At 32.4% G+C, this 18,317-nt stretch overlaps 1 protein-coding gene across 1 annotated transcript; it reads right to left on the bottom strand.

The window, feature by feature from the left end:
- Positions 1 to 1,594: 1,594 nt before the first annotated feature.
- On the bottom strand, positions 1,595 to 18,116 carry LOC146994247 (uncharacterized). The gene is made up of 7 exons (XM_085826337.1): positions 17,825 to 18,116; positions 15,329 to 15,416; positions 12,146 to 12,241; positions 9,837 to 9,932; positions 7,369 to 7,485; positions 2,982 to 3,045; positions 1,595 to 1,915 (listed from the first exon to the last, which is right to left on the bottom strand). The coding sequence occupies exons 2-7, from the start codon at positions 15,404 to 15,406 to the stop codon at positions 1,722 to 1,724; spliced, it is 645 nt and encodes a 214-aa protein (XP_085682463.1). The 5' UTR covers positions 15,407 to 15,416; positions 17,825 to 18,116; the 3' UTR covers positions 1,595 to 1,721.
- Between the last annotated feature and the right edge of the window lie 201 nt (positions 18,117 to 18,317).

The following is an 18,317-nucleotide window of genomic DNA, read 5'->3' as shown; positions in this document are numbered from 1 at the left end:
AAATTTTACGAAAAATAATTATTATGACTAAAAATAAACAATGAATGAAATTACTTTATGTAAAATCGAAGTTGTCAAAACTTAATTATTTGAAAGTATGTTTAAATTCACTATTAAAACAGCATTTTTGATAGCATACACACGCTTTCCTAATCATAATAGAATACGGTACTTTCACCTCTTTCGTTGAAACAAAATTTAGGCCATATCTCTCCATACCAAATTCATTATATGCAAAATTTTCTGAATTGTTAAATTACTCATAAATCCTTTTCTGTGCATGAGAAAATTTACATATATTTTATAATCCTTATAACTTTGTAGAATTAAAAGAAGCAGTGTGACCAGCATTCCCTTTTCATCTCCCTTTGTTGGACTTATACGTGGGATACTTCAATCGTATAAGTCCGCGTAAATATAATAACAAAGTTACACATACATGTATATGTTTTTAATTACTTTACTTTGATTGATTCTTTATTCTTTATTCTTATTATATTTATTACTTTGATTTAAGTTTCTTAAACTGTGGGTCAGGACAATGATATTTCTTTAACTTCTTATAATAATTTTACAAATACCAAATATTTTTACTTAATGTATTTGAAAATAGATAAAGATAAGACAATGCAGACAAAGAAAAAACGAAAGCGTTTCAAGGCACTTTCTTATAATAGAAACGCTCACTTTACATTAAAAATTAAAATTAATGACCTAAAACTGCAATAGCATATTGCAAGTGAAGAAACAGACAGTTTCACTCACGCATGTGCCGGATCTGCGCAATACTTATGAGGTCTCACAAAATTTTCTTAAATATTAGTGGGTCCCCACATCAAAAAGATTACTTAAATTTATTGTTAAATTCTTAGTTCAAACGGTCCCTGAGGGACTATTGTCTTCGTTTTGCGTCGAATCACACTGAATATCCGTTTCACTTTTCAAACTGCTGCCACCAAATATTATCCCCCTGTATTATATTTGAAGAAATTAAATAATGAAGAATCTGTGTAAATGTATGTATGTTTCTCGCATTGTGATAAAACAACAGTACCTAGAGCCATAAAATTTTGAATGATGTAATCCTACTGTGAATATGGGCAACTGGAAGCACAAATTTGCAATTTGTTTTATTATGGATTTCATATTTTGTAAGACTTTAAGGAATTTTTGATTAACAAACTCAAGGATTTCAAAGCGAGCAATGGCAACATTGTAGCAATATATATATATCCTCAGTGCGTGAGATTCTGTATCAGAAATTCTAAAGATATACGCACTTTAAACATATTGCTCTTGAACTGAATTTTATGGTTTACTTCCATTTTGCGTTGAATCAATCTGAAATCCGTTTCAAGTCTGCATAAATGTATGTATGTTTCTCGCATTGTGATAAAACAGCAGTACCTAGAGCCATAAAATTTTGAATGACGTAATCCTACTGTAAATATGGGCAACTGGAAGCCCAAATTTAAAATTTGGAATTAGTTTTATTATCGATTTCAATTTTCGAATTTGTAAAATTTTTGTTGTTTAGTTGTCACGTAGTAACAAAAAAGAATTGTTAAAAAATTAAATATTTATTAAACCAGGTTTAAAGTAAAGTTCTTAATTAATTACAGCAAGTTCTTTGATTTGTTTCAATCGGAATTGCAAATTCTGAATGTGAACAACGGCTTCCATAAATCAAAGGTGAAGACTTCAAAACTTCCGAGAAAAATTTATTCTTCGATAATTGTTTTCTTAATACTTGCTCTCATAGTCATGAACAAACATGCTGGACTTTTTTTTCTTTCAATAGCTTCTTCATCATCACTACTTTCTTCATCTTCACTACTTTCAGCTTCTATTGAAAAAGAGTCCCATGTTACTTTTTTTTTCTGCCTCTGATGATACCTCCTTTTTGAATGGCCATCTATAAATTAAAAAAAAAAAAAATATTAATGAGGCTAAAACTTTCCTGACAAAATAAAAATTCTCATTGTGCAAGCTAATATATTACAATCTAAACCAGTCACACTTCCCAAGCATATTGCTACATGCGTATCAGTTCATTATGGATTGAATATACACAGGAACAATGATGATAATTTTATTTTTTTTGGGAAAAAATTTGTCACCAAAACCATCGCCAGCTTCACATAGCCATTTACTTCAATGCTAAGTAAAATAATTTGAATGTTAAGAAGAAGTAAAGCCTCAGTGACACATCCACACCACGGAGGAAAATTAAGTAAAAAATGTGTAAGTCATCAACAAACTTTACAGACATAAAGACAAGCTTTGAAATTCATCTATGACTATGTCAAAACTGGCAGCAAAATCTGAGAACATGTCAGAGCACTATACGAATGATTTAAAAACATGAATTCTATCTATAAAACTTGTAATTCTTATTTCTTTAACGTTAGAAATATGTTTAAGTTGCATGTTTAATTTCATTAAAAATGTGATTCATGACATGAGAAGATAATAAAAGAAGAAAAGAAAAACACGTAATGAACAACTGAATGTAAACTCATTGGAACGTTTTATTTTAGTTCATTGGAGAGTTTAATTATGGCGCAAACTATGAACAAAAATCAGAAACATTTGAAAGTATCTCAGTATGAAGTTTTCTTATGCAATGCTAAAAACCCTAACTTCAATAAAATTTTATAGAAATCTTTAGCCAATAAGGGAGCTCGAAACATGTTTGGAAGCGCAATTATCCTAGCACATTTCTTATAACTAGCTTAAATTTTAATAATGTCAGTCATAATTTTAATTATTCCTGATGATTTGCCACTGAGAGATAAGAATCGCCTCCCTCATTTTCAAGTGATGAGGGATCGTGTAGTTACGCTAGAATAAATCGTGGAAATAAGTTTAAATGAAGTGCAGCAACAAATATGTATAATTTAATAGGACGTATGAGGAAGTCATGTGTCCTCATTAGACATCATGAATCTCATTCTGAGATTCCATAAAATCGTTTTTACCTTCTTGAGAAAAGCTTGTTCCTGAGCCTTCTACTTCAGTCACACGTGTGGATGTTGTTCCAGACTAAATAAAAAAGGAAAAAGAAAAAAAAACGTATTTCAAAGTTAATATTTTATATTGCTAAAGAAAAAGTATGTAAAATTGCATGCAGAATTGGTTACCTCTGAAAAGGACAAGTATTTCTCAAGTATCAAAAAACAAAGAACAAAACAAAAAAACAAAACAAAAAAAAAAACTTTGTGAAAACTGAAGACTTTAGATGAACAATCTCAAAAAGAGTTAGCCATTAAATATATGTATGAAAAAAGCCTGACTGGTATTAAATTTAGGGAAGGCCATAGCACGAAAAATTTTTAGAATTTAGGACTAGGACCCGTATAGACTACACCGGGACGTAAAACGCCTCACATTAGCTGTGGATTGTTAAATATAAGTTTGTGATTATGTTTCCTCAGATTGCCAATAGATGCCGGTAGTGTTTGTTAGTAAAACGAAACTGTGATGTCATAATTATGTATATGTATTAGTTCGTCTATGGTGTTCGTCAATAAACTTTGTGTTGAATAACGCTCTCTGTTTATTACTTTAAATTCGATCCAGTCTGATTTATTAGAGACTTACATATATTAAGATACAATAACACGCCGAACAAATATTAATTTAGAAGGTCAAACTACAAAAATCAAAAATCAGCGTTATATTTTCAAAGTTTCACAGAACTAGTTTCGACGGTTTTATCGAACCATCATAATCAGCTGCAAAAGCGCAAATGGATTGCAGCTGAGGATGATGGTTGGGTAAAACCATCCAAACTAGTCCTGTGAAAATTTTAAAATATAACACTGATTTTTGTTGTTTGACTTCTAAATTAACTTGCATATATTTTGTTTATGGTGCCTTCATACCGGGATTTTACGAACCAGAAAAATCGACATAGTAAATATTTTGAAAATGGAGGGTGTTCTTGAAAATTTGAAAAAGAAACGATCGGATCAATTAAATAGGAACTGATAGCCAAAGTCGAAACGAATTTAGCAAATAATGTTTCGCTAAGGAAAAAATTGAAACAACCGGGGATTTTTATAAACAGTTAATTGAAAAAATCATTCAGAAATCGAAACGAAAGTAACTTCGGAGGAGATTGTAAATGAAGTTATGCTAAGTCAAGAATACCAGGATAAAACTGTTATATGGAGAGGAAGAATGCATCAATTTCTGAAAAAGAATTCGGAATGTTTTAGAACAATCAGAAAATAAAGGCTAATGTTGCACTTCCAGATGAATCGAAAGCAGTGAAGTTACCATGTCTGTAAATCGGAACTTATTACGTAGATTCGTGTAAATTGTCGGACTTTTGCAACCAGTTCGAAAATACAATTCGCAATCATCAATAAACTGTAATATTTGCGTACCTAAAATTTTTACTTAGCGATAATGCTCTAGCTGCCATTTCCGGTTTCGCTTTAAGTGACCAGAATTATGATTCCGCAATAGAAATACCGAAAGAACATTTTGAAAAACAAGATGTTGTCATCACTTGAACCAGAGGGGAACATTTCAAATGTTAAAGCACTGCGTAAACTGTACGATGAAAGAGAACAACCGACTCATAACATAAGGATTCATTTATGGCAGTGTTTCAAGAATTTATCTTAGCAATAGAGATGTTCATAATGTGCATTATAAACTTAGGTATATAAAAATTGCTAATGTGCTTTACATTCACAGTCCATAAGTAGAAATGAAAATTTCCGATCAAATCGAATTTAAGTACCTTGAGGGTCTGAATCCCGTAAATTAAAACACGGAGACAGCTGGTGGCCATAAATGCAGCTCACCGCTGAACTTCCGTAAGTGCAAATACAACGCAGTATGCATTTTCCCAATGACGCTACGCGTTCGCAACGATCTAATGGAAAAGGGGCTTAATACAATTGTCCCACTTAGTATGCAGATGCAAAAAAGATAATGAAAGCCTTAGTTTTTTTTTTTTTACTTCCTTGCACGAACTAAAGAGGAAGCATTCTAATCGCCAATAGTTTAGGCATCATATTTCGACGAAAATATACATTCTAACCGCTATCGAATGCTATTTAACGATGTTTTTGCGTGACATCGGTACGTAAGGGCAGAATAAAAGACTCTTTTCCTTCTAAAAAATTATAAAACTGACTTAAAATGAATTCCGGAGAGAATTTTTCGCCGCGTCTGTGCGTACGTACTTATCTTGCATAACTGAAAAACGACTAGCCTCAGAAAGTTGAAATTTTGTATATGTGACTAGTATAACATGTAGATGTGCACCTGGCATGCTCATGCGCTATTCACTTATTCTGGGAACGTTTGGTAAGAAATGTATAAACTTGTTTAAAATGTATCTTAGGTAAAGATTCTTTATTTTATGAAGAACTCTATACTGTTTTGGTTACAGTTGAAGGTGTTATTAATTCCAGACCTATAATCTATGCAGGCAATAAACCAAATGAACCTGATCCTCTTTCCCCATCTCATTTTATAACTGGATCTAGATTGACTGTTTTGACTTCATCTGAATCTAAACTAGATCTACAAATCTCAGTTGATTAAAAGATGGAAGCTTAGGCAATTATTATTACAGTATTTTTGAAAAGGTTTTATAAGGAATATGTGTTAAAACTCTTTGCGGCTTAGTGTTCCACTACATGGAACACCCAAATTGAATCGCTTCTGAAACCTTTAAATTCAACCGTAAATAGATAAAAAATGCCTTTATTATATACTTTGAACTTTTCTTTTTAAACAGCAGGTAGCAGCATATCACAAGGATACACAGAATTTTCATTTATTATGTGTTATTAAAATCCACTTTTTTTCAAGTAATTTTCTCTATTTTTTTAATGATATAAAAATTTTATTTGGAAAAAAAAATTAGGCATAATTTTGCTGCCTGTACTCCAAATTATTTGTTCTATATTTTTTTTTTTTTTTAATCTTTCATACAAAAACCATACGCAGAATCATTGAATGAAACCAGGTGTTCCATTAGCGGAACACTGCGCCTTTAGCGATCTCATGCTGTTACGAATCAGAACATCTGTGCTTAGGAGAGAACATCCGTTGTTTACGTTTTCTGTTTCCGTTGTTTTGGGGGAGATGAATTCAAACAAAGCAGTATTGAGGGGTGAGGTGTGTTTTGTGTTATGAAAGCCCTAATATTGGCGTCTCGAATTTTTTGGGAGTAGTTTTTAGGCGGGAATTTTATTAGTAGCTTGACTCATTTTTACTTAGACCTGCACGAATTTTTTGCTGTCGCATTTTAGTCTCATTTCCATTTATTTTCAGTAATTGTGTAGATATTTTTCGTGTATGTATATATTATAGGCTTATTTTTCTTTATTGTTAACATTAATCGTAGTTATTTTTTTTATTATTAATTTTCCATAAATGGCGCGGAGAGGTCTAACTCTTTCCGAAAATTTGTAAATATTTTTGTACATAGGACTTGTGTATATAGATATTTATCTCATTTATCCGTATATATTCAAAAATATTGTGTATATCCAGGAAACCATGTATACAGCCATAATACAAAGTTTGTTCTTTCTTATACAAACGCTTCTACTCATTTTCGTACTTCACTGCAATGCTAGCTTAGTCGCACTTTTAAAAGCTCTGGCGGCGCAGTGTTCCACCTCATGGAACACCCACAGAATTAAAACGGTAAGTGCAATTTTTACAAAATTTTACCTGTATACTCCTTTAGGACTAAATAGACCGCATACAACTTTTTTTTTTTTTTTTTTTTTTTTTTTTTTTTTGTTGAAATTCCGACGTTAACGTATAGTGCGCCGCAAAGGGTTAAAATTAAAATCAGTTATGTTTTCAAAAACTCAAAAAAATTGTCCTGTGTTTAAAATTAGTGATGTTGTCCTTGCACGAGAAGATAATGTGAAACGTTGTAATTAGAATTTAGGATTAAAGAATTATTTCACGGAAGAGATGGTAGAATTAAATCTTGTGAAATTCAGTTCGATAAGGGTGTTGGTAGAAAACCAACGGAAAGACTTTATAATCTTGAAGTTCAGTAAGATTGATGCATCCGTTCACGGAGGCATGGGGGGAAGTGTTAAATACAAGTTTGTGACTATGTATTTTCAGATTGCCAATAGATGACGGTAGAGTTTCTTTGTAAAAAGAAACTGTGATGTCATAATTATGTATACGCATTAGTTCGTCTTTCGTATTCGTCAATAAACGTTGTGGGGAAGAACGCTCTTTGTTTATTACTTAAAATTCGATCCAGTCTGATTTATTAGCCTTACATATATTTTATTTATGGATAAGTATATATATATTAAACATCATTAAATCAGAAGCACGTGCAAGAAATATAAATTTAATTCTTACCTGCACTTGATATGTACTAGCTGGTGGGTGCTGCGAAGGATTTGCCGTAAATGGTGGATTCATTGCGGGATGTTGTGGAGGCACTGGTGGGAGAAAGTAGCCAGGATACCTCTCCATCTAGAAGATAAACGCAGAATAATGACACGTATGCAATTACGTACCATATAAACGAAAATATAAGATGATTTTTTTTCATCTGAAAATTAAAACTAATTTGTTAAAAAATTGTCTAATTTAAATTTTTATATTTAAATTATTTAATTTACGTAGATTTTGTGTATAGTAAGATTGCCTTAGAAAATTTAAATTTTTATCTAATGAAATTCAAGTATACCGCTCTCGAGACTCAGAATTGAAATGGAAATATACAAGGGCAGAAGAGGTCCCATGCAGTGCTTCCAATGCCAGAAATTTTTCCATGCGCAGGCAAAGTGCAAGTACACACCTGGTTGTGTTAAACGTAGAGCCGAGGGACTATCAAAACCCGTCTCTGAGCTCTCAACTTGTGGCAACTGTGGATTACGACATACACCAAACTACAAATTTTGTATGCACTACCCCCAAAACCCGCTCTACTAAGTCCTACTAAAGTCGTCCCACGCGTCACATAGCAGACAAGGTCATTAAAAACAGTGCGACGTCCCCGGAAGTAATTGTAGTAACACAGAAACTTGAGGAAGAAAAGACTGTTATAGGTCAACTCACGGCGGCTCACGCCGTCTTAAAAGACACCATGCAAGTCCTCCTGGTTACTAAGCCAGAGGAAATTAAAGCCAAAAACTGGCCTGTGAACCATGGATAATAGCACCAATAACATGTGTTCCCCATTGAAAATCGTTCTATGGAACGCAAACAATCTCACCAACAAACCGCACGAATTACATGACTTCCTCTCTGTGAATGATATAGACATTTGCATGAACACGGAATCTCACGCTACGCCCTCACATAATCTGAGAATACCGAACTGAAGTGACAGAAGTGAACTCACACTGAAGTGACAGACTTCACCACCGTGGCGGCGGTGCTAGGATGTCTGTAATAAAGAATCTTGATTCCTGTTTTATTTCTGCTGATAATTCCAACGGCTATGAAGCCTTGAAATTGTACATTACTCTTCCTAAATTCGGTCCCACGGTTTTCTGAACAATTTACAACCCCCCCTGGAAATCTTAGCGTAAATCATATGGACACTCGTTTAAATTCTAACATGTCTACAGTCCTTGGATAAGATATCAACGCAAAGCACTCAGACTGGTGTTGCTGCAATACTGATAGAAAAGGTCAAGTCATCCATCACTATGTCGTCAGTAAACCGTTATTTCTCCATGTTCCTGAAGAACTCATTTAAAGGCCTAAAGTAAATAACAGAAGGCACGATATTCTTGATTTATTCATCACTACAGTTAACATCTCCATGGCTCTCTCTGTTCAAAATGAGCTTTCGTCAAATCATGTCCCGATTGTTGGATATCTGGGCATCCAGCAAAACAAGGATCTTCCTCCAGCTAAAGTCACGGACTGGGACTTGTTTCGTAATATTGCTACCACTACGAAACTTAATATTGGCACTTTACGAACTGAACCTGATATTGACGAGGTAATAAGTACTCTCACAGCCTTCCTTATCCAATCAAGGGATGAAGCTACTCATACTGTTGATGGTAACCTCGAAAAATATAAACTTCCAGCCACATCAGAGAAATTATGAGGACTCGAAACTGGCTGAGAAAGGACTTTAACAGGACATGGGACTCCTTGCTCAAAACCTCAATCAACATGCTCAACAGTAAAATCAAGCAGCTTATTCAAACAGCCACCTGGAATGACAAGAGTTCTAATATTAATTTGGACCCTAAACCAATTTGGAAAATCAAAAATTTTGAAGAAAACTGGCAGTCAAAACTCTCCCATCAAAGATGTTCGAGGACTGGTTTATTAAAACGCTGGGAAGGCGGAGCTTTTTTCAGTGGAATTTACGCCCAATGCTCAGGTGTCCAATCCGGATTCTGAAAAACGTATCACCGAATTTGTCGAAAAATATATCATGTATCCTGCATCATGCAATATCCCTAAATTTACTACTCAGGTGGAAATTAAGAAAATTATCAGAACTCTCAATCTGAAAAATCTCCAGGAATAGATTCTATTAAAACAAAATGCTGAGATACGAGAGAAAATTATCAGTAAGCTGACTAGCATTCCCTATGCTTGCCAGCAAAATCTCTACTTTTTGAAAAGCATGGAAGCATGCTACACATTGTGTACACATCAGATTTTTCTTCATGATTTAAAAATAAATGCACAGGGGGTGGGGGAGAAAATGTATAACTTAAGAGAACGTAGCGAATTTCATCTGCTATTTTTTAACAAAATGCTTAGTTATGAGATATTGTCTTCGATATCTTTCAGAATATCAAAAGAAAAATTAGTTTAGAAGTAATAAAAGAAAAAAATAGAATTATTACCTGAGCATAAACAGGAAATGGCGTGCCTATGATCTGATTAATATGTGAAGAGCCTGGTCCTTCAGCTCTTTGACTTGAATGCGTTTTCCAAGTCTTCTAGAAGAGAAAAACACAAAAAAGCAATTGAACAATGAAATACAATATATACAATGCAAAGCATACTGTTATGAATTTTGTACATAGATAGATGATTTTAGTGTGATTACCGTATTTACTCTCATAATAGTCACCTTCGTGTAATAGGCGCCTCCCCCTTTTGAAACAGAAAAAATCTGCAACAATATTCTGTAGCAATTTTCTACCCATAATAGTAGTAGCACCTTGACTTTCACAATGAAAAAAAAAAAGTAAAAAAGCGCGACTATCACGCGAGTAAACATGGTATATGTGAAACTGATGTAATTTTCTGAGCATGTAACGCGAAAAATCTAAAGAGAGAAGCTACACTGGAAAAGTGAAAATACAGGGCAAGTCCATTTAATGTTACGTAAAGGGGTATCTTGGTAATTTTGCAGGATATCGAAAAGTCGACAACGAGTTTGCTACTTATTGTTTTGGAAAATTTGATGAGAAATTGCGCCAAGTCGCCAAACTTAGTCGACCGTTTCGCGATATTTTAGTCCAGTTCCTGTATCACCATAGTAGTTATTTGAAATTGAATAAATGTAATTGACCACTATATTAGTCGCAACAATATAGTGGTCACTCTTTATTTATGCGTAATATAAAATCCGAGAACTTTCAGATTTCTTTTTTCTTTTTTTTTTTTTTTTTTTTTATGGTTTTGTCGGTGCTTTCAACTAAGCCTAGCACAGTTATCGGAAGAAATTTGTAGGGAAAGTCCCTGGAAATACTTTGCTTATAGTTTTCATACCCCCATGTTCCTGATTAGAGATTTATTTTTTATTTTTTATTCCTCTGATGTGATGCAAATATTCAACAGTGCTCAGTTACTGGAAAGAAGCATCCCCATTTTTTTAAACCCATTTCTCAGAACTCTGTGGAACAGTGTAAACACAAGCGTACTTTGGTTTCAAACCTTATCCCTAATAGAATAGAGTTGTACTTTTCTAAACAATACCAAAAACATGTTTATTGATGTGCTCTTGTGTTCGATGTGCTGATGTGCTTGTGACTAGCAATGCGAAATCTGTTGCAAAAACAAAATGACCGTAGCATTTACAGCTTTAAAAATATATGAATCTTTAATTCAAGATTAACTACACCAAAAGCAATAATTACTCAAATGGGCAACTTATTATTGACAAAAAAATAGCCTTCTATAATTGCAATGAATTCAAATCTCAGCATCTTCCAATTATCTAGTTAATTTTTAAAAACAAATTACATATTTTTCTGTTCAACATAACCTGCCTTACACCAAAAGATAAAATTGATCTTTGAAATTTATTCTGCCTATAAACAATATTATCTGCACAATAGAGGAGGTGGAATTGGTATTCTCATTTAATACTAGCTTTACATTATAATCATAAATTACTTTTAATAAACTAATTTATAAAAAAGTGCACACTTCTCAATAATATTATTAACATTTACATAATATAATTTATGAAAAATATTTCTAACACTGTGCACCGTAAAGAGTAAATTTAATTCGATTTACTTCAACTTGAAACATTTTCTTTTATTTAATTTTAATAATAGAATCTGAGAAACTAAAGGAACATATACTAGTTTTAAATGCATTTATGAACCTCTTGTAAATTTCATTATTCATAAGATAACGATTCATTATGGCAGTGTTTCAAGAATTTATCTTAGCAGTAGAGATGTTCATAATGTGTATTATAAACTTGGTTATCTAAAAATTGCTAATGTGCTTTACATTCCCAGTTCATAAGTAGAAATGAAAATTTCCAATAAAATCGAATTTAAGTACCTTAATAGTCTGAATCCAGTAAATTAAATACAGAGACAACTGGTGGCAATAAATGCAACTGACCACCAAACTTCCGTAAGTGCAAATCCAACGCAATATGCGCTTCTCCCAATGACGCAACGCACGAATGGAAACGGGGCTTAACAGAATTCTCCCACTTAGTATGCAGATGCAAAAAAGATAATTGAAAGCCATAGTTTTTCTCTGCATGATATAATAATAAATGCATAGGGGGGGGAATGTATAATTTAAGAGAAAATAGCGAATTTCATCTGCTATTGTAAATATTATTAACTTTTTGAATGCTATAAATGCTTAGCTATGAGATATTCTCTTTTATATCTTTCAGCATATCAACAGAAAAATTATTTTAAAAATAAAATATATCTATATATATAATTGTTACCTTAACATAAACAGAAGTTGGCGGGCCTAGGTTCTGATTAATAGCTGGAGAGCCTGTTCCTTCACCCTTTTGTCTTGAATGCATTTTCCAAGTCATCTAGAAGAGAAACCAAAAAAAACAATTGAACAATGAAAAATATACAAGGCAAAACATGCTGGTATGAATTTTGCACATAGATAGATGATTTTAGTGGAATTACCATATTTACTCGCACACTAGTCGCTTTCTTGTAAGAGTCGAACCCCCGTTATGAAGCAGGAAAAATCTTCAAAAGCGAATTACATTTTGTAGTAATTTTTCCCTCATAAGAGTAGCACCAAGACTTTCACAATGAAAAAGTGCGACTATCACGGGAGTAAACACGGTATATGTAAATTGTAATTTTCTCTGCACGTAACGAGAAAAATCTAAAGAGAGAAACTATAGTGGAAAAGTAAGAATACAGGGCAAGTCCGTTTAATGTTATGTAAATGTATAAATGTGATGTAAGTGTATAAAAGTGATGAAATCATCACATTTATATATTGTGTAAATGTGATTAACCACTAATGTATATGACCTACTATGGAATCTCGTGGGTAAGACTGCTGAACATTGATATCTGAACAAACTCCATATTCTGGCGAACAAATTCATTGCATGGATGCTTCCATGGGTTTTCCCATGTATAACATAAACAAAGCCATATCCTTGAAGTATCCATGAAGGCATATTTTCTCCTTCACAGCCCAGCAGATAAGACACCTGAGCACTGATGCTTCAGTCCAAGTTCAGATCTCAGTGACCAAACTGGCTGCATGCACGTTTTCATAGATTTCTCCCTTGCGTAACATGAGTACAAGCCAGTTTACGTCAGAAAGCCCATTATCATGAAAGCATCATTACGTCAGGGAATATAGACTAGTATACTTTAATTTAATAAATCCCAATCTCGTTTGAGCAGACCGTTCATATCTTTGCCTAAATCTAAAGTACAGATATTAAAAATCCTATTCTACATATATATTTAAAATATATATCCAGTAAACAGAATATTATTTTTTAATGTTTCTTATAAATTATTAGGCATATATCTAGAGATAGACAGATAGATGAAAGCTATGTAAATCCTTCTGGATCCTCTCCCCGACCCCACCAACAAGGCCAACATATTTGTCAGAAATTTCCACTTTTAACAGAAAGCATAACAAGTCCATTCAATGTACATTTGTTCATGTTGCTCTTAATCAATTTTAGTTTATAAAACTTTCTGCACTAACAGCATTTATAAGAATTTTTTGAATTTAGGAGAGGTTGTAAAGACTAAGGTACTGACTAAGGTTCCGTTAATAATCATTTTAATATTATCTGAGGACTATTTCTTTGTATATAAAGAGTTCATCTCATTTCTAATTCTAAACGATAAATATGAGATTTATTTCTATAAGACACTAAGAGCCATTTTTCCTTTAAGACACTTCATGAAGGCATCCCTAATTCTTAAGCAGATAGCTCTAATATCCATTGGTTAATTTTCCCCCGAGCTTTCATTCGTGATAGCAGAATTGGCAGGTTGCATAGATGTGTTCGTAGTTTTTCCACATGTTACTCAACTACAAGCCACTTTTTATTTATTTATTAATTTTAAAAAATTTCCGAGCCATGAGTATTTCTTCACATCTCTGTTGTAATAAATTACTTGATATTTATGTTCTTGTGCATTAGAAATCTGTTGGTTTTGCTATATTACAAAAGAGATCTCAGATTATCCTACAAAAGACTCCTGTTTGTGTAACGTAAGAACGGTCCCACTAGGTAATTATTAAAAGGAACGTAAATAAAGCACTGAGAACGGGCAAAGATACGGAAGCCACAAATATGGAAAACTAAAAAAAGTTTACTGTTACGTAAAATCAACTGACACAGTTGCAGGAATAACTTTTTCAGATCGAGATGAATCTTCGTGAAGTTAGAACATTGCACACATATATATCCTAGTGCCTTATAATAGGCAATGTCTGTTTTCCAATACCAGTTTTTGGCATTTTTAAAAAACTTTCAGTGAACTACGTACCATGCTTATGACTTAGTAGTATTCATTTCACTGATTTTGTTGCATTTATCACTATTATTTGAATTTATAATATCCCAGCTGTTCGATATCGTGAGAAATCCTGTATAATTGTCTACGAAAAATTTAAATATTTCTTTCAAATAGTTTAGTTCGTGTTTACGTTTTGCATTTTACTGTTAAGATACGGGTACGATAAACTGGCAGCATGTTGTTTATAGGAAGAGTATAAGTGACATGCTTTCAATATCTTCCTTTCGTCGTGCAGATCAATGTGCACTATCTAAAAGTAAAAACTAATTCCTGTTGCACTAAAGACATGTCGCAGTTTGTAACTGATAAAGAATACTATACATAGTTGGCATATCTACTATCGAAATGAGACCATTACCTATGTAAACATAACTACACAATGAAAGGAATATATTGAAAGTATGTCACTTATAATCAAACCAATAAACACATTGAAAGTATTTTTAGAGCTGGATGAAAACTAAATTGGAGAACCCAGCCGGCAGAAATTACCAAAGGAAAACAATTTAAGAAAGATGACTAAACACAGGAGAAAAAAATCAGAATCTCTGTGCAAGCTTCGCTCTTTAGATGCCCTGTATTCCGTTGTGTTTAACGTTCTTAGTGATTTGAAGTGATAACTAGTGATTGTGCTTTATCATAGTAAGAAGAGTTCTACGAGTACTTTTGTGAAAAGTTCAAGAACCGTAAAATATTTCTTTTGGAAAAATAAATTTTATCAAGCTATCACCAGTTCGGTATGCTTACAATACATTACGAACACCGAAATATACGTTTGTAGCTCAAATAAATTACAGTGGATGAAAATGCTTTCTCCTTATTCTATAGAATTCATCCTTTCGAGAGCTAGAATTAAAATGTGTTAAACGAAAATGCTCTGTCAAGTACTGTTTCTAATGTCACAACACTTAATAATAACTAACCTAAAATGAGTAGCAGTGTCATGTCCCAGATTTTATTTTTAAAAGAAAGGGTATCCATTTTACAAAATAATTGATTTCTGAAAGCAGTTACTTTATATGTTTCATATATTTGACCCATTAATAAAAATAAACATATATGGAGACATATACGCAAAACAAATACAAATAACTACTTACAGTAATTCTCTGTTCTGCAGTCGAGAATGAAGGAATAAATTCAGGAGGTGTATAATTCTCATACATTGAAGCATACATTGTGGAAAAACTATAAAATAAAAACAAAATTAATCAAAATCTACAGACTTCTGCACATGGAAATTTAAGTACTTTTAAGGACCTTTAATGAAAAAATTTAAGAAACCAACAACAAATTGGAATTGAATAATTTCAATTAAAGATATATCTATGCCTGAATTTCACTTTTGTGATACCATCCTAAGAATAAAATAGATTCACAGGTGGAATAAACTATTATTATAATTTAATAAACATAATTATAAAAAAATTAGTATAAAATCAACTTTATAAAATTTATCAAGTATAGTGTTAAATATTTTGCCCTTCTAATAGTTGGGCATTTTTTAAAGAACATTAGTGTCATTTTGTTAACATCTTACTAGCAGTTAGCTTTTTTTTTTTCTTTATGTTTCATTGTGTCATGTACTTGCTCAGTTTAGTGGTATAATAAATAGTAGGGAAATTTTATATCAAACGGCACAGGTTAAAATGAAAAGTAAAATCCTAACCAGCATGATTCACTACAGATCACTGGCTGTTGCCACCGCTGCTGCTTATCTACAGTGAGGCCTGCTGATCAGAACAAACCTGAAAGCGTGATGTAGGCACGGTTGGCAAGTTTTGAAATTTAGTTGTGCTCTGCCCGTCTGAAGCAGTTAGTGTCACAAATTTGTGTAGCGTTCCTATAACCCAGTTAATATATTTTAAGGTTCCAAGAAGTCACTAAAATAAACAGAGGTTATTAATTTTGTATTATTTTATGTCTCATTAGGTGCCAATAATTAAATTTGACATTAATTTTCACATTTTTGTGCTGTATCTTGTGACAATGGTCAAGATTAATGAAAGGCTTAATATTCAACTTAATATGCAGAGATAACTTTTAAGGGTGACCATTTAATTAGAAATAATTATAGCAAGTTAGATATCCCTAGTTACTATGCATTTACATGGCCACTATTAAAATTATTTTTGAAATATATTTGTTATAAAAGGTCTATTCAAATTACAATCTATTAACATGTCACAGTTTAAAATTTATATAATTTATGACATTGATTCTTAAAACATATTAAGATAACTACACATTAAAAGCTTAAAACCTTTCCTGACATCAATTTCTTTCTCTTTAAGTCTCTTTTCTAACAATTAGAAAATTGTTTTTATTATGGAAACCAATATTCCCATTACTTCCTGCCTGTTTTATGTCATAATTTACCAATCTCTCGACTATATACCTATGAGGCTTTACTTGATCTGATAAATGTTAAGTAGTCCAAACCCCTGACGGACATGAAGTAAATTATCGCTATGTCTGAAAGTAACTACAAAGTGAGATAAAGGTTTAAATAAACTTCTTATTTAAAAAGACCTTAGAACATAAAGGCATGTTCTTATCAAAATCGTAAAAACAACCTTGTATTTAGCGTAGGCATATTCTTATGCTTGCAAAATCAACTACAGCTTCTGGTGATCCAATTAAACAGGAAAAGTCAAATTCAAACTAAAAATGTGGACTAGTATTCAAAGACTAAACAATTTAATCTTTTCTAAGCTGGCTCGGTAACACGTAGTATCAAACTAGAAATTCATTGCAGCGTAGTTATCATGTGACAAATTCAAATACGGCAGTGATCTTCTGTCGCAATGCCGGCTCATCCATACAAAGCGTAAGATACCTTTCTTTCAAATTTATTTATTCATTAACAAACTAAGTCATTTGAAAGCAATAAATACAGTATCATTTCAGTTATTAATTACTAGCTGAATTTACAGAAATCCTCTCTCTCTATATATACACATATATAAAGAAGGGCATCTATATGTTTGTGTGTATAGTTCATACAAATTTCAAAGTTTATCAAAATTTTTTCTACACACTTGACCTTCAAAACAACAGGAAGGTGATTGTCAACTTAACATATCATAAAACATGGCGCTTATATTAAAACATTGCAATCGCAGGAACCGATCTTAGTTTCATAATATCGTATATCGTTGTTTCATTCCTTCTCTTAGGGGTAGTCATAAATGTTAAGCAAGAAATATAACCTTTTTTTACAAAAATAAATATTAATATTTTTAAATATTGAAATCACATCCTCCATTTTAGGTTTACATCATAATTGCTGCATTCTAGCAGTTTTTACTACAGCCCTTAGATGGTACCGTGTTCATTTCCGCTTTAGAAAAGCACAGAACCTTTCGTCAAAATTTAAGTCGACACTCTATTAATTTTTCATGACGATTTCAAAAACAATGAAAAAAATGGTCCGGAGTGGATTGTGATTTTCTGGAATAATATGCAACTGATAAAGAAAGCAAGAATCAGCACTAACTAAAACCGTTACATGGTGCTATATTAGTTCTACAATTTTACTCGAGCTTGGTCATATTTTACACATTTAATTTAGAAGCAAACTAAATTACGTCTACCTCAGATTTTGAAGAAACTACCACCATCCCCTAAAGATAGTGTTTACACTCTGCTTAAAGCGAGTACTTAAGCTAGTAGCAAAACTATACATTGAAGAGATTGGAATTTGCTGTTAAATTTGCCCTAGAAATAGAAAAAAAAATCATTCTTGTTATAAAAACATGGCACAATTATAGCAGACCCCCTGAATAAAATTTGAAAAATATATGTCATTATCAACTATATTACCTTTAGATTCATATTTTTAATTTATGCCAAAAGCATACTAATATGAAGGTTGCTGTAACTCATGTATAAATAAATATTTAAAAGCAGTTATGTTGAATTAACAAGGGAAAAATTTAAGTTATGATTTGTTAGAAACTTAACACAATTTTCGAGATTAAATGAAAGACATACACATGGAAATGTCGAAATGTTCGTCATTTATTGGCATTCTATCATTTAAATGGCACTGTGCAATGAAATGAGTTTTCTTTGAAATGACTAAAA

This window comes from Stegodyphus dumicola, chromosome 11, assembly GCF_044657685.1.
Source record: "Stegodyphus dumicola isolate Sdum_Otavi_A_Nest chromosome 11, ASM4465768v1".
Taxonomy (NCBI): Eukaryota; Metazoa; Arthropoda; class Arachnida; order Araneae; family Eresidae; genus Stegodyphus; species Stegodyphus dumicola.
The sequence above is the reverse complement of the archived record's forward strand: the minus strand, read 5'-3'. Positions and strand labels throughout refer to the sequence as shown.

What these genes read in the sequence shown, in the direction of transcription:
- LOC146994247 (XM_085826337.1), bottom strand. Translation starts at nt 15,406, where the DNA reads ATGTATGCTTCAATGTATGAGAATTATACACCTCCTGAATTTATTCCT. An exon ending in CTGCAGAACAGAGAATTACT is followed by an intron (nt 12,242 to 15,328) that starts GTAAGTAGTTAT and finishes TTTCTCTTCTAG; the next exon opens with ATGACTTGGAAAATGCATTC. An exon ending in AACAAGCTTTTCTCAAGAAG is followed by an intron (nt 1,916 to 2,981) that starts GTAAAAACGATT and finishes TTTAATTTATAG; the next exon opens with ATGGCCATTCAAAAAGGAGG.